Source organism: Barbus barbus (genome assembly GCF_936440315.1).
Source record: "Barbus barbus genome assembly, chromosome: 36".
NCBI classification, from domain to species: Eukaryota; Metazoa; Chordata; class Actinopteri; order Cypriniformes; family Cyprinidae; genus Barbus; species Barbus barbus.
Window position 1 is genome coordinate 8210977 of NC_136714.1, and position 17001 is coordinate 8227977.

At 38.9% G+C, this 17001-nt stretch overlaps 1 protein-coding gene across 2 annotated transcripts in view; it reads right to left on the reverse strand.

The window, feature by feature from the left end:
- Positions 1-3968: 3968 nt before the first annotated feature.
- Positions 3969-17001, reverse strand: part of LOC306856120 (uncharacterized protein) — a 28439-nt gene continuing 15406 nt past the window's right edge. For both annotated transcript variants that reach the window (XM_079395146.1, XM_079395147.1), the window contains 13 exons: positions 14669-14784; positions 14514-14578; positions 14154-14275; positions 14003-14068; positions 13848-13913; positions 13072-13266; positions 12768-12861; positions 12529-12657; positions 12396-12442; positions 11436-11582; positions 10545-10745; positions 7931-8843; positions 3969-6492 (listed from right to left, as the gene is read on the reverse strand). In XM_079395146.1, the coding sequence (XP_079251272.1) occupies positions 5182-6492; positions 7931-8843; positions 10545-10745; positions 11436-11582; positions 12396-12442; positions 12529-12657; positions 12768-12861; positions 13072-13266; positions 13848-13913; positions 14003-14068; positions 14154-14275; positions 14514-14578; positions 14669-14784 (3472 nt within the window). In that variant the 3' untranslated portion in view covers positions 3969-5181. The remainder of the gene's footprint in view (positions 6493-7930; positions 8844-10544; positions 10746-11435; positions 11583-12395; positions 12443-12528; positions 12658-12767; positions 12862-13071; positions 13267-13847; positions 13914-14002; positions 14069-14153; positions 14276-14513; positions 14579-14668; positions 14785-17001) is intronic.

Sequence of the window (17001 nt, forward strand, 5' to 3'; positions counted from 1 at the left end):
TACATTAACACTTATCTCATGTCTGCTGAAAACTGCATTATGTAGCCTACATTATGACGATTCGAATAATGGCATTAAAATCTGAGAAATTTGAAAAGGCCAGTAGTAGTTTGCATTCCTGAAAATTAATGTCTGTCGTTTAACTAAACGGTTGGCAAATATTGCTGAACTGTCTCTCGTCATGTTCAGCTGCTTACATCTTACCTCAGCTCGCATTCAAGTCGCGCGCAGCGTCTGTGAACAGTAAATCCCGCCTTCTTCACTCTGATTGGCTGTTTCAAACATTTTGACATTGACGAGCACTTTTGAGCCGCTGCACTGAGCCGGAGCACGCTGAATGAAGTGGGCCGCACGGGCCATTCGTCTGGGCCGATGGAAGGATGTATGTACATTTACTAATAATCCATGTTTTATATATATTACGCAAGAGCCGGCCCACATTGTACAACTGCCCACCGGGAAAACTCCCGGTGCTCCAGATGGCTAGTCCGCCCCTGGCTACTACCTAAACTATATAGGCTACTTGTAAGTACTCCATAGTGCATAGCATCTGTCTTTAAATGTAGACTACAATACTTATTTGATTATATGAAATCCTATCACTTATTCCAGTAGCGAATAGCATCAATTGTATTTGTTGCTAGTACATATTATATAGGCTACTAGTACTTATTCCTTATCTTCTTATACCTAATGTCAGGGTTCTGTCACTTCGGTCTAGTTTATCCATGGTTTTGTGACAGAGTCCTGTCTGATTTTCTGGCTCTCTCGTCTGCATGCTCTGTTTCATTTTGGAGTGTGGTGTTCAGATCCCGGCACTCCTGTCTTGTTCAGACTCAGTTCTGGTTTCGTGTCAGGGTTCGGACACTCACACTCCAGGTTTGGTCTTGCTATGGGAGCGTGCAGTCTCGAGTTCGCTCGGGCCGTGCTCTCCTCTGTCCGTGTGTTGTGTTTTGTTTGGCACGCGGTTCGGGTTCGGCTGTGTGCTTTTTCGTTGTCTTGTTTTGTGTGAACACAGGGCTTATGAGTCTCCTCATTAGCTGTGTGTTCGTGTCCTGGTTTGCACATGGATAGTGATTTTGTTTTGCTGGCCATGTGCTTGTGTTTTTGTCTGTGTGAGCACATGGCTTGTCTTGTTTGGTTCTATGTGTCATGTGCTCTCATGTCTATTGTCTTGACCCCTCCCCTCTTGTTACCTGATTATTGGTTAATTTGCCCCACTTGAGTTTTCCTCGTTACTCTCCTCATTTGCTCCCTATTTAATCTCCTTGTGTTTGCAGTCCCAGGCGAATTCGTCGTCGAATGTTGTGTGTTCCTTGCCCTGCCTTGTTTAGCCTTGCCAGTCTGTTTTCCCTTACGGGGTAGTTTTTGATTATATTTATTATTACTAAAAAGCCCTTTTTTCCTGCATTTGAGTCCTCGCTCTCCATCCCTTCATCTGCACCTGACACCTAATTAATTAGTACTGTGTGATATAATTCTTATAACTATTTGAACATTACAGCATCTAAATCAGTAGTTAGTGAGGCAGTTATTTTTGCTATAACTGCTGGGTAACAATGAGCAAGACAAACAATACAATTTTACAATTAAATTAAAGATGTTATACGTATTTGTATACCACAATATGTGTGCAGATTTTTAGGAAACAAGTTACTTGTTTCGCTCCAAAAAACTATGTTACAGCTAGTTATTCTATTTTGCAATTTGCATTCTGTGTTGGATTGTTTGTTTTTGTGTGTTTTGCCACCAAGTACTAGATCATGTTTTGCGAAGGGGTCGAAATACTTATTTCACTCATTAAATTGCAAATCAATTTAAAACTTTTCTGGATTTTTGTTGTTGTTATTCTGTCTCTCTCAATTATAGACTGATCATTTCTTTGTCTGTGGGCAAACGTACAAAATCAGCAGGGGATCAAATAACCCCCCCCCCCCTCCCCTCACTGTAGATAGATGCTAAGGACCTCAGAGTGTTTGCTAGGGTATTCTAGGTGGTTGCTAGGGTACTTGGAATGGTGGCTATGACAGATGCTAGGCTAAATGGAGTGGTTGTTAGGGTGTTGCTACACGGTTGCTAGGGTACTTGGGGTGGTTGATAAGGCGGTTGCTAGGGTGTAGCTATGCAGCTGCTAAGGTACTCTGGTTGGTTTCTAGGGTGTTACTATGCGGTTGCTAGGGTGCCCAGGGTGGTTGCTAAGGTGTTGCTATGCGGTTGCTAAGCTAGTCTGGGTAGTTGCTAAGGTGTTGCTATGTGGTTTCTAAGGTACCCAGGTCGGTTGCAAGGGTGTTGCTATGCGGTTGCTAGGGGTGGTTGCTTGGGTGTTGCTATGCGGTTGCTAGGGTAGTCTGGGTGGTTGATAGGTTGTTGCTATGCGGTTGCTAGGGTACCTGGGGTGGTTGCTAGAGTGTTGCTATGCAGGTTGCTATTGCTAAGGTACTCTGGGTGGTTGCGAAGTTGTTGCTTTGCGGTTGCTAGGGTACTTTGGGTGGTTGCTATAGTGTTGCTATACGGTTGCTAGGGTGCCCGGGGTGGTTACTAGGGTGTTGCTATGGTACTTGGGGTGGTTGCTTGGGTGTTACTATGCAGTTGCTAGGGTACTTAGGGTGGTTGCTAAAGTGTCGCTAGGGTACTTGGGGTGGTTGCTAGTATTGCAGCAATGGAACCCAGCAAACCAACTAGGTTAAAGATAGCAGATTCTACCCAACCCAAAAAAGCTTCGACATCCATCTAAAAAAAATCTCTAAAAAGCTTGATGATGAGAGGAATAATAAAACACGGATAAAACAACTCAAATAATTACAGTATAGAGCTCGTCGTCTTCCATTGTCAATTGTGTTTGTCCTCAACCTGGCAACTCACATGAGCTAAGGAGGAGGTCAGGATAAACAATATTTTGAATTTGAACTGTAGTACCCATGTCAACCGCTAACTGTCAATATTATACTGCACCTTTAATACTAAAGTCATCCAGTTTCGTTTTCAAGAACTTTGAAGAAAAATAGCATTTGCTTTTGCAGGAAATTATGAAAGTAAGTCTGCGGTGTGATACAGAATAAATGAAAAAAGCGCCTGCTTTCTGTAACCTACAGAAAATAGCAGAACTTGGGATGTTATAATAGACCAATCAGAATCACGTATACCAGAGAACTGTATAATAGTGTACTTTAATATATACTAATCACTATAGGATTAGAAATTCAAATTAATGTTAAATCATAATGTTAAATGTGAAATTGGCTTGCCATAGTGTATGGGCAGGGGGTTCAAGGTGGTCTGGTCTATTTTCGAAATGGCTGTCGGTGTCGGGCTATTTGTTTCGGGCCGGTGACAGGGCTATAGATTGCAGTGAGAGCACACACTGAGGTCAGGTGGCCGTGAGCACACAGCATAAACCCCTGCATTTCACACCCTTGATTTAAGTACACATCAATTGCATGGATATTTCAAATATACAACCAATTCTACAGATAGTCAGGCAATACCTTTGCTATAATCTCCCTGCCATTTGTTGATACCTCCTGAAGTTAGTTTGTTGTAGCTTTCTTGCATTACTGTACACTGTAAAAACTGTTTTGTCAGGTTTAAGTTAAAATATTATTGATCACTAAATAATCCTGATTATATTTGGTCTATTATGACTGATCAGATGTGCAGATATTTCCCGCTTTTAAAGTGTAGCAAGCATCAATTAAACATTAACTGAACAGTAAGATCAAGTAATACATTCAGAGTAATACAGGGCTCCCTCTCTTAGAGACTGGACCAATAGAGTGGACTCACAAAGAGCAATTTCTACCTGACAAAATATTTATAGCTATAACTAGAAATATATACAGCTTAAAAAAAAATAAAAATAAAAATAAAAACTTTTGAACTAAAATAAAACAAAACTTTTTATTCAAAATTGTTCAGGTTTTTTATGACTGTGGGAACCTGGTAAAAAAAACAGCCCAAAAAGTATTTTTGTCCATTTGAAATTCTTTAATTGTCACAGTTTAAGCACAATAAAAAGAGAAAATATTTTTCCAGTCTTACAACAAACAAAGACATAATTCAGTTTTCTTTCTTTTTGTACTGTACAACAAACACCCTTACAAGCAACTCTAAATACATACTCTTGTGAACATGCTTCCAGAATAAAAACCACAGTTTAAAAAAAACTTAAAATAATAAAAAGTGCATATTAAAATCCCCCATGTCTCTTTTTTATCATCTTTAACAAAACAGAAAATTCTGAAGGAAGAAACTGCACCGAAGTCAGAAACAGACAGAAAATGCACACACACCCATGGTAAAGTATACATGTCATACACATCCACAAAATATACACAGACTGAGGCCCATAAACTCTACATTCTACAAGTACCACAGAACTGATCCCATTCTCATTAAAACCAACATGCACACACACAATAATCTCACATCTGTAATAATTTTACACTCACAATTACGTGTCAAATTCATCTATGGCTCTCCTTCAACCCGCTCTCTCTCTCTCACACACACACACACACACCTCCAGAATCCAATTCAGTAGAGAAAATTGTGGTTTTCGTTAATAGACTGACAACGTAAAAGATGAAATGGTAATGTATTACCATAGTATGCAAAGAATGACCTGATAGACACTGTGCAAAAAATATATCAGTCATAACATTTCATTGTTCGTTAAGAGCAGCAATTGTTTTCTACTCAAATGATGGGTCAGGATTACATGATTCCTATTCTATGGGCCATCAACCCCACCAAAAACATTCAAATCACATTGTGCTCTAAAATATCCACATTGTTTGATTTCCAGTTGGATAAGGCCCACTGAGGTATGCGTGGCAAGTTAAACGGATAGTTCACCCAGAAATGATCATTCTGTCATCATTTACCCACCCTCAGGTCAACCAAAACCTGTATGACTTTGTTTCTTCTGTGGAAAAACAAAAGACATTTTGAAGCATGTTTTTGTCCATACAATGAAAGTCAATGGGGTCCAAAACCTGACACCACTGACTTTAATTGTAAAGGAAAACAAGACATTTTTCACAACAGAAGAAGTCTTACATGTCTGAAAAGCCATGAGCGTGAGTAAATGACAATTTCAATTTTTGGGTGAACTATCGCTTTAATCACAAACTCACACTGGCAGGCACAAACACACATACACTCACACATACAGAATAAAAGTCACATAGTGTGGTAAGGGTTAATGGTCCGTTTCTTCAGCCTCCGCAGGGGATGCGTTCTCCCATATTGTTGGCGTGTTGCCACGGGTATCAAGGCAGGAGTAGGCAACGGGGCATAACCTGCTGCCTCCTGTGCATTATCCCGCCTCCAAAACTGATTGGAAGGTGGGGAGAGTGGCAGTGGCATGGGCATGACATCACAGTCACTATATTCTGCCTCTTCAGTCTCATCATCATTCTCTGCGTGTCCGAGCATATAAGATCCAGTGGAAGAAACAGGAGAGGCAGAAGAGGAAGGGAGAACAGGAGTGCAATGGGACAAAACGCATTTCTTTTTTGAGGTATCATCACTACACAAGTGGGAAAGTGGCCTACTGGTGGGAGCAGAGAGTAAGGCAGGACTTAAGTCAAGCTCGCATAGGTCAAAAGGTGAGAGCTCCAAAGACCCCAGTTTGGCCAATGAGGCTGAGCGCTTCATCATTGAGGGTGGGGTCAGGCCAGCCTGCCGGATCCGAACCTCCACCTCTTTGGTCCTCTCTCGCGCAGCCCGGCCCTTTCTTTGCTCCCTCCTGGACCACGGTTGGCTGAGCCGCCTGTCCGAGCAGCCACTCACCTGCCAGAGGAACGCCCCGAGCTCTTTCAGGGTCTCCCAAGTTTCCCTCATGTCTTTTGGACAGCGTCCTGGCAGACAGTTGGAGTCTGTGTAACTCTCCTGCTCTGTGATTCCCTCCAGCTGTAGAACCATGGCCAGAGAGGAGCTAGATGAAATGGAATGGCTTTGTCTTGAGTGCACGAGGCCGATGTTCATGCGCTCTCCCTCCCTGAGTCGTCTTTCGCTCTCTCTTACCATTCTGTCTTCATCAGCCGAAAGACTCTCGTCTTTCTCCACCTTGTCCGTGTTGTTCTGAGGCTGGTGATGGTGTGTTGACACAGTGCTTGGATCAGGTGTGAGGTGTGTGTGGGATGAGGTCTCCTCAGTTTTCTCTCTGCTGCTGGTGTTGATAGGGGAGCATCGTGAGGGACATGTGGGGGCCGAAGACACCAGTACCGCTGACGAGACCTCCTGCTTGATCTTCTGCTCAAGCTCCCTGGTGGCTCGGCGCACGGTGCCCTTTGGCCAGTCGCTTTGCTGGTCCTTCCCATGCTCCACCTTCTCCTGTTCAGTTTCCGCTGATGTGGCTTGTGTGAACTCCTCTTCCTCACTGCTGCTACTGGAAACAGGTTGGCTGGTAGGTGGGGGGGGAGGGGTTACACTGTGCCGTATGGACTCCTTTTCTGAAACTATGTTATGGACTGAGACACTGCAGCTCTCCTGTAGCAGAAAAACAGGGGCATGGGGTGGTTATTTGTATTGAATATGTACCTTCATTATTTTGTGTTTTAAAGGTGAAGTGTACAATTTGTATGCCTCTAGTGGCAAAAAGTGGAATTGCACAAATGTGAGCGGCGCTTCACTGTGCTAAACTTGACAGTAGGGTGTTTGGTAGTTGCCAACAAGTTACTAATTGCTATGGTACTCTGGGTGGCCGAATAAATTTCAAGATGCGTAAAAAAAAAAAAAAGCCACGTGACTTTGCATTGAGGCGTATGACTGAATAGTTCGCTTAGAGAGTAAAAGAAAACATATTTATCTGGTCATTTTGAAATGCAAGAGCCAAAGCATGGCAAATGACTGGCCTCCCAGAAATGAACATAAGACATCTGCTGCCTAGAGCTAGCAAGCAGGAAGTTCATCAGAAGTAATTTATAACATTTTAAATGTTTTCATTTATTTTAATATTGTAAATCATTACATCAATTACATTTAATAAAGAGCAACAATGGGCTTTCCAGTGATTCCAACTTCCATTAACAATTTGGCATTGATATTTTTCACCAAATTTGCCAGAAGTGACTATTTGGTTCACTTGCACACATCGGATGGAAATGCTTTTGATTTTTATTTATTTTTTGGTATAGATTAAATTTGCAATGTGGACGAAAAAATAACTAGAATTAAAAGTTTTTAGTAAGTCAATATATGATTGGTGTACTTTAGTTTAAACAGGAACATTAAACTGAATCAGGAGTAAGTTTTTACCATCAAAAAATTACACACTTCACCTTTTACTTTAATAGTGCATGAAAACTGAATGCAACTGCAGCAGACTGATCAACACCATGACAGATGAGGGATCCCATGCAACATTTCTCATCAACAGTGGGTGGCAGTGTGGGACATGACTTCATTCAAACATGATTGTGATGAGACACAGTATGGGAACGGAACCTGATTTTAATAAAGTTTGGCACTTACTCTCAGGAACATTATTCCCTTGCTGCAGGATGATAACATAATATTAAGACAGATGCATTCAAAGCTTTGTTCTGCTGTCTAAACAAGCATTTATAGTCATTCATAGAGGTTTAATTTATTTAATTAAGAATTAACATAAAGGTAAATAAACTCCTTTGTTAATTTGTGCATTTTGGGTGAACTAATTAAACACAATTATAGCATTGTAGGGTTAAACGAACATTTCACCCAAAATACTGCTATTATTTACTCACCCTCATCTTGTTTGAAACCTGCATTATTTAAATGTCTTTATTATTCAAGTATCTCTCATTTGTGTTCCACAGAAGAAAAGTCATACAGGTTTGGAATGACCTGAGAGTGAATAAATAATGAAATTATTAATCCCTATTAGAGAAGTTTCCAAAACTACACCAAGACTGCACATTCCCACAATTTTTCAATACCACCTTACATTTTTCTGTTCCTCCTCTTTGATAGGGTTGTCAGGAAGTAGCTGTTTCATCTCTATACTCGGGCTTTTGTCCCGAGGTGTCTGCTGCACCACCTGCTCAGAAGACCCACGGATCTGACCCTCTTGAGAAAGGCCCTGGAACTTCTCTCTGGCACTGAAGAAGTCAATGCGGTCTGTGCTTAGAGTCAAGGGAGGGGTGGTCGAGAGCCCAGCTCTTTGTAATGTGGCACTGAGGTGGTGGTCTTCATCATCACTGTTGTAACTTAGCCCCGCACAGTCCGTCCCTGTGTTAGGCACTTGCTGGCTGAGATCCTGCAGCCCTGAAGAGTCCGGGGTCTGCGTGCATGGCTCAGGAGTCCTACTCCTAACGCTCACAGATGAGAGCACCTTTGGACTAGACTTCTCCAAAGGCACAAGATTGGACACCTCAGGCTGCTCAGACAGACCTTGCTTGGCCTTTGCATCTGAGAGAAGCCTAGGGGACGAGGGTGGGTTAAGTACAGCGGCAGGTGGATGAGGACGACCCAACGGGACAGTCTCTGCAATAGTCATGGAGGTGACATCAGATCTGGCCTCTGGGACCACAGTGGCAGCCTTGGGTTTGGGGAGGGAAGGGGTCTCTGTGGGTTCATGGTTGTCGTCGTCTGGGTTCCCCAGGCCATTGTAAATGTGAGTATCTGGCCAGGATGCCGTATCAGTCTCTGTCTGCTCCTTAGCTTCAGCAGCACTGGCTGAGGTGGGTGTGAGAGTCTGTAGGAACTCCTGTATTGAGGGTGACGTCTGACTGAAGGTCTGATTGCGGGAATTGGAGCGTCCGAGAGACTGAGCAGCAGTGGCCTTACAGAGTGGCTCATGGTGCTCCGACAGATCACTATCCGAGTGGGAACGCCACAATTTATTGTGTCTCTGTTTGCTAGTAGGGAGAAAAGGAAAGGTTGGGTAAACAAAACATCCAGGTATCGGTATAACTACTGAAAATAGCAAGGTATAAAAGAACTAGAGAACTGATAAATTATTTGATATTAAGAAAAACTTGTTTTAATTATTAAAAGTAATCTAAGTAGAATAACAGTGTGTTACAATATTTTTTTTTTCTTCTGTGCGCTATTAATATTTTGGTGAAAAAAAAAAATGCAGTTTTTGATGCAAACTACTAATGAATTATAATATAGTCCTGCAAGTGAGCACAGTCACTCACAGCACATTTGTCTTTTTAACACATTTGTCAAACCCTCTGCTCTTATAAGCTAAGTGAATATTGACCGTAGTAACACAATATTTACAGTATATACACGACTGCTTGTGGTACAAGTCTGTAAAATGACAGAAATGTCAACTGTGGTATAAACAACTAATAAAAAACTCACTGGCAGTTTTGTTCATCTTAAATTGTCTATATCATGAAGACAGGATTTTTCTTGCTTGCGCATGCTGCAATAAACTGTTTAAAAGTTTTGGGTTGGAAATATATATATATATTTTCAAAAGTACATTAATTTGATCAAAAATACAGTTAAATCTGTAATAATGTGAAATACATTTTTTAATAACTCTTTTCTATTTTAATATATTTTAAAATGTAATTTATTCCTGTGATGGTAAAGCTGAATTTTCTGCAGCTATTACTCCAGTCTTCAGTGTAGCATGAGCCTTCAAAAATCATTCTAATATGCTGATGTAATGCTCAAGAAACATTCTTATAATTATCAGCCGTGGTGGTTAATATTTTTGTGGAAACTGCACCACATTTTTTTCCAGAGTTCTTTGAGTCAAAAAAAAAACAAAACAAAAAAAAACAGCATTTATTATTTTTATGGAAATCTTTTTAACAATGATTAAACTATCACTTTTAATCAATTTAATGTATCCTCATAATATAAAAATATTAAAAGAATAATAATGAAAAAAAAATCTTACAGACCCCAAACTTTTGAATGGTAGTGTACTCTAAGTTGCATAAACCTGCAAACCATTTATGCAAACTAAGCTGCAAAAATGGGTCACTCTGAAATAGTCATACAGCTATGATTTTAACATTAATATATGACCACTCAATCACCTACATTTTCACATTAATTATTCAGTAACATGACCCTCCACCACTGTGTATGCCACAAATAAAAATTTGAGCTGCTTATAATGGGTCAGAATGACGATGGAAAATGATGTAAACTAAATTATGAAAGCTTGGCTGTCAAACAGACGTCAAAGAAAAATGTTACAAAAATGAATCTTTTAAAAATATTTCACAGCTTGAGTGGTTTCGTCAGACCTAAAAAAACATGAATAATCCCATTCAGTGATTTTACAAGTGCATTGTTGCACATGCATACCCACCAACACCAGAGCCCACATGCACAAACCTATAACATCTGAGACGCAAACACAATCAAAGACGCACAAGTTACTAAGTAGAATGTGGTCGAACAGCCACTGTAACTTCTCAATGAATACAATCAGAACCCTATAATCAACTGTGAAAAGAAACATGTCATTAAAATGGAAGTGAACTGCGGTCATTAGAGTGAGTGGCATACATGCAGGTTTAATTTTTTGAACGCACACACACATTTCCTGCTATTCACATGACCACACATTCAAATGACACATTTACCTGGCCATCAGGATTCCCTGATACTCCTCCAGCTGTCTCATGAATGATGGGTTGGGTTTGGTGACGACTCGCCGCTCTTTAACATACTCAAAGGCCTGCTCCATGTTCCAGCCGTACTCCTTCATGGCGTATGCAATCACAGTGGAGGCCGAACGACTAACGCCCATCTTACAATGCACCAGACACTTAGCCCCTGCTTTCCTGTAGGTATTATGTTAGTCTTGTGTTAAAAGATCGATGTAGTGCTAGTACGGTCAACATGACATTTGGTTAAGCAAAACTAAAACACAGGTTAACAATTAATTTGAATTATGACTTTATCTGAAACCAAGGAGCAGAGAGAAACAAAAAGAGACTTTAAACCTGAAACATTGGTTCTTTCATACTAATACTTGTGTTCACATTACATCAGAATTACAGTAATTTCAAGTTTCTTATTGAAAACTTACCATAATTTATTATATATATTTTTTTTGGAATTATGAGATTTATATTTGCATTTTTGCCTTTATTAGGATAGGACAGTATTTCAGACAGGAAGTATGGTGGGAGAGAAGGGGGGGGGCTATATGTCGGTGCGCTGCCCGCAAGGCTATTGGCGCTGACTTAAAAACATAATTTAATAACATCTTAAAATAAATATCCATTTTAATACTAAAATATTGTGATGCCCAAATAAAGTGTTTTCTTGACATTAGCAACACAGCCATAGATGGATCAATTTGCAGTTATGAGTGAAACGCAAATGTGGTAATTCTGACATAACAAACGTAGCATAGGTATTTAGAAAGAGCACAAGTTCTTTGTTAATAAACATCTTTGTATAACAATTACAGCTAGAAGACCACTGTTTTACTCCAAAGTGAGCATTGGGAGGTTATTAATACTCACTTGGCCCTAGAGATGAATTTATAAGTGTCATTCCAGTAAGCCAGTAAGTCTGTGGCCTCTTCATCGTAAACTCGGATATTGTGGTACTCAAATAGGCTTGGGAAGAAGTTGTCGATCTCCCGCGTCACATTAAGGATGTATTGCACCCTGATAGTAAACACAAAGCATTAACCAAAAATCTGTGTAATCATTAACGCCAGGAAGAGGTTTCAGAGAGAATAATAAAGGATAACACAGGTTTATGGCTGAAACAGTCTGGCAAAGTAGCCTCTATTGATAGTTTTCAGTCACGTGACTAGCTCGAAGACTTGGAGGTTAAAACATCCATAGAACTGCTGCACAAGCGTGCCAATTTTTCATCTGTTTCCCAGCCGCAAATATTTATATCAACTCTCAAAAGAATAAACGAAGGTATTTCTGAACAAAATAGAAGTTTTGGCCATTTGCAATCCATATTAAGCACCCGCGACAATATTTCAGTCATAAACAGTGCGACAAAACATTGTAAAAACACTTAGTGCCTTAATATATTTAAAACGGTAATATTAAAAGATCAAATTCAGTAATCACCATATTAATGATGCAGTTTACGGATGAGGCCTGGAACTTGAACGCAATCCGCTTAACGGTTCAGTGTTTTCCTTCTAATGGTTTTCTATGGGAAGCCATTTAATGTGAAACTTTGCACATTGCGTTTATATTCTAGCTTTATCTTCTTGCCTGTACAAAATATACATCATCAATAAGGTGTCCACTGAATCTCGCCTTTTAATATCTGCATTTTACTACATTATTACTTGATGCAATCTGCGTAAAAATAGCTGGCGGTCAGTGCAGCTAAGCTTCGTTTTGCCCGCCAAGTGGGCGTTCCTATGAGGGTGTGACGTCACGTGAAAACTATCAATTGCAGGTATTATAGGTATGTGTGTTTTCATAGACGAGGATGTCAACAAAACTCACCCGGTGTTTTGCAGCTCTTCCAGATTAGATGCATTCCATTCAGAACCCTATAATTATGTCCAATCCAAAAATGACTTAGCGTACAACGTAACCGAAATGTATATTTAAAATGTATTGGTGACACAATTCTCACCAGGAAAACATGCTCAAAAATCTCTGTGGGCCTGTCCATCTGCCCCAAAATGACGATCATCTCATTATCAATGTACTCCTTAAATTCCCGTAGGTTACACACCATCTGCATCTCCAGCTCTGTGCGGATCTAAACAGAAGTGTGTGTGTGTGCGTGTGAGCTAAGTACAAATGAGAAGATTCTACTGAATAAATAAATCATTCAGGAAGTGATTTTTAGGATGTGTATTTGGATCATACATCTTTAGAGGTGACGTTCTCAAGGTCCTTCTGCATCATGATCTCTCTCAAACGAGTCTTGATGAGTCTCTCTGTTCTTTCTCGCTCAGTTGGCCTGGAGACACAAAGCAAAAAAAAAAAAAACACTTTTCATATTTCACCAGTTGAAAAAAAAATTGTGTAAACCTGTAGATATACAGTATAATATATGATCTATTAGCCATATTTAGAGAAAGTGTCTTGTTCTAAAATATAAAGTTCCATGATACATCAAAATTGCTTCAGTGTGCTCAAACTGCAGGACCATTTACAAATTAGCACTCACACTTCAGAGAAGAGCACAGGCGAGTCTGCTCGGTAGGACTCCACGTCCTGCATGGCGTTCCACTCATTGATGCGGGCCTGATCTGAAGACACCTGGCTCTGGTAGTAACTCACCCAGGTCAGGAAGAGGCTGCCTGGGAAGTAGTTATGACAGCGGGCCACTTCACAGGCCTTATGAAGAGATTGCAGGGCAGACCTGAGAGAAAAAGGTGCTCCATCTCAAAACATGCCACCATATCAGGGTTGGACTGATTCTAAAATTGCTTCTTTGGAACAATATCAGCCTTTAATGCCCCAGCATCAATATTAGATCAAAACCTTAAAGGCAACAAATTAACAGCCTAGGGATGATAAATAACATGAAACTAGGGTCAACTGATTTAACAATTCAATGACAATAAACTCTCATATATTGATCATTTATTTATTTTTAAATATATAATTGAATTATAAAATAATTATAATAAATGTTTTAACCATAAATGCATACAGTTTGTTTTTATGAAAATAAAAATAATAAAATATGTAACAAAACATGAATAAATTAGTGGAACAATACAATTCTTCAAAAAATAGAGGGCAAATGACTTTTTTGACTATGACTATTTTAAAAAATATATGTAACTGTATTTGATTAAATGACAGAATGAAACGTAATAATAATACTTTTCAGTAAAAATTTCTGCAACTGAAAATGTCCGACAGAAAAAAAAAAATATATATTTATATATAAATATATATTTAATGAATCTCAGGAAAAAAGGGAAAGGCACCCACCACATGGCTTGGACTGATACAGGCTTGAATATGTGTATCTTGTTATCTGTAGACACACTGAACCCCCTGTGAAGAAAATAAAGGGGTGAAACACTCTCTGAACTACCTGCAGGAGAATCAGATGTGTCTGTTTTTAACAGATTTGCCACACCTACCCGTCACCATCCAGGTGGATCAGTGTGTCACTCCACAAAGGAAGTACCATGCCTATGGAGAAGGAACTGCAAAGAACACAAAATATAATTATTTGTTGTTACTATATTTGATTGGTTTAACTTAACAGTACAAGAAGCAGCACATGCAAACCTGTCAGAGGGGCTGAAATCCATGCCCAGCACCACGCTCTCTTCTGTGTCCTGTCTGCCATTAGTGGAGACCACCACCATGTAACGGGTGCTCTGTGGGAAAGCGCTCTCCAACCGCACAGCCTGCAGGACGAGTAGAAAGTTAATTCAGTAAAAGTAAGTATTTTAGATAAGCCTTTTTACTTTTTATGCTATGATTTACATTTTCCTCATTTTGGATTCTTCTTGTATGTGAAGGATTCAATGTAGTGTGGACTGATTTTGGCCAAACTGTGCCCAAAAATGTGCCCTCCATAGACAGCTCACTAGGTTGAGCTAGTTACTGTGTGTGTGTGTGTGTGTGTGTGTGTGTGGTGCTCACCAGACGGATGTTGTCCTCTGGCCGCAGTAATGTGAACATTGTCTGCAGGTGCTGCTGAAGGTCCCCTGCTCCAAAAGTTCAAATCGTTCATTAAATATTAATATTCACATTCTTTTTATTGCCTATTTTGCACGTTGTCTAACAAATGCCCTTACCTGCATGTTTGCTGCGCTGTGCTGTGATTCTGGAGGAGCAGGAGGAGGAAGAGGAGCCATTCCCACGTGGAAGGAAAAGGGCAGCACCTTTTACTGTTAGGAAGCTTTCACTGATGCTGAGGACAGAGAAAGAGAGAGAAATTGAAATAAATGTATATATATTCAAATATACGCTATATGTACACAAGTCTGGGGTCAGCATGTTTTTTTATTTAAAATAAATATTCTTTTATATTTCTATTTATCAAAGAATACAGAAAAAGTACAGTTTAAACAAAAATATTAAGCAGCACAACTGTTTTCAACATTCATAATAATAAAAAATTCTTCAATATATGTGTTTGATTTATGAATGATCATGTGACACAATGCAACAATTACAACATATCAAAATAGACAACAGTTATTTTAAATTGCAATCATTTTTTGACAAAATGACTGTTTCTACTGTATTTTTGTGTAAGATATTTAGATCATTTTTCATTTCACTTTTAAAAACATTACAATATATATATATATATATATATATATATATATATATATATATATATATATATATATATATAACAATTATGGGGTCCATAATATATATATATATATATATGTATATATATATTATGGACCCCAAACTTTTGAATGGTGGCGTATGCATTTTGAGCTTTGTTTTTTTCTGTTACTATCTTTACATAATTTCCACTGTAATATTTTGCAATACAAATGTGTGTTACATTTTTTTGAAGAGTGCTTGCACATGCAAATGTTGCTATATGACCACAATGGTATGATGTCAGCAAAACACATTAAAACCAAGTTCAAATTAAGAGACAGAACCTAAAAATCGACAGAACAGAAAAACAAATGCTTAAACTTATTTTGGTGCATTTCTCAGAGGTTATTTTGTGAAATTTAAAAAGTAGTTGCCTCCATGAGAGGAAGACATCCATCTTAACCGTCTATTATGTGAAAGAAACTGTGTTATTTCTATCTTTTCTATGAATTCTGATGGGTTTTACATCCAGAGTGGAACATGAGACATTGAGTTCAGTAGGGGAATATGGGAGGACTCCTTTTTGAGGGCATTAGCTCACACACCGAACTCTCTGTGCAGGACGCAAACAAGAACACTCTGTTCCCCATCACTGCGACAGCTGGGGGATCTGTGTGTGCGAGTTTCTGTTCTTTGAATAATCCCATGCAACATATCTCCCTCCAATCCATGACATTCAGACTATGCAGACTTTAAAACAAGAGCGAGTGTGAATAGCAGAGAGAACAGAGAAGTGAGAGAGGCACGGATTCATTTAGTGAATGTGTGCCTGTTGTTTTGAGTCATGTGCGTAACCATATGCCTTTTTATAAGGGTGTTATTGTAGGTTGGCTTGAAAGTGTGAGAATGAAGTATTATGGGAGTATGTACATGTGACTGTGTGTCTAAAGTCTGTCGCATCTCTTTAATGATCTGTTGTTAATCATGAACCTGTTACGTTATTTTTTATAACTACTATAAAGGATTTTTTCTTAAAAGATTTAGCTTTTGCAGCATATTTGGCCTAAGAGCTTTCTAAATCCAATTTTTTGGCATTAAAAATATATTTTACATATGTATACATATGTACACACACACATTAATTTAATGTTAAGTAAAAAAAAAAATATATATATAAATATAAACAATACATAAATGACTATTTATTAGAACAAAACTCAAACTGTACTATGAATATGTATTTTAACAACATTTTGTCATATGAACCAGTCAGTAATCGAACAGGATAGTTTGTGTGTGATTTATTTGTGATTTAATATTATACGTACTTTTCTTCTATACTCTGTCAAGTAAAACAGATTATCAAAAAGAAAAAAGATTGGATCGGGGTCTTGCTTCAATCTAACGTCCATTGGTGTTGTTGATTGGATGGAGGCAGATATAAATGTGATCTGTTGTTTCACCAGAAGATCAAGTTGTGACGTTTTGATAAAACATTTTGAGGTCTTTAAATTTCTGATTGTTCATCACACAAACTTAGTGAATGGCTTCAGCAAACTAGAATACAAAACAATCAAAATAATAATAAAAAAAAATATTTTGGAGCTGGACAGCTTTCTCCCACTTTCATTATATGGACAAAAAAGTTTTACTTTCATAATTCATGGAAGAAATAGAGGTATACAGGTTTTTAACAGCAGGACAGTGAATTATATTGATGAAATATTGGCTTCAAAAAGGAACCAAACACAGTAACGATTCTTGGCTTATTTTGAGTGGAACATCATAACCTGTGGTTCAGAGAGTGAGTGAACAATCTGAATAGATTCAATGAGGAAGTTCCCAG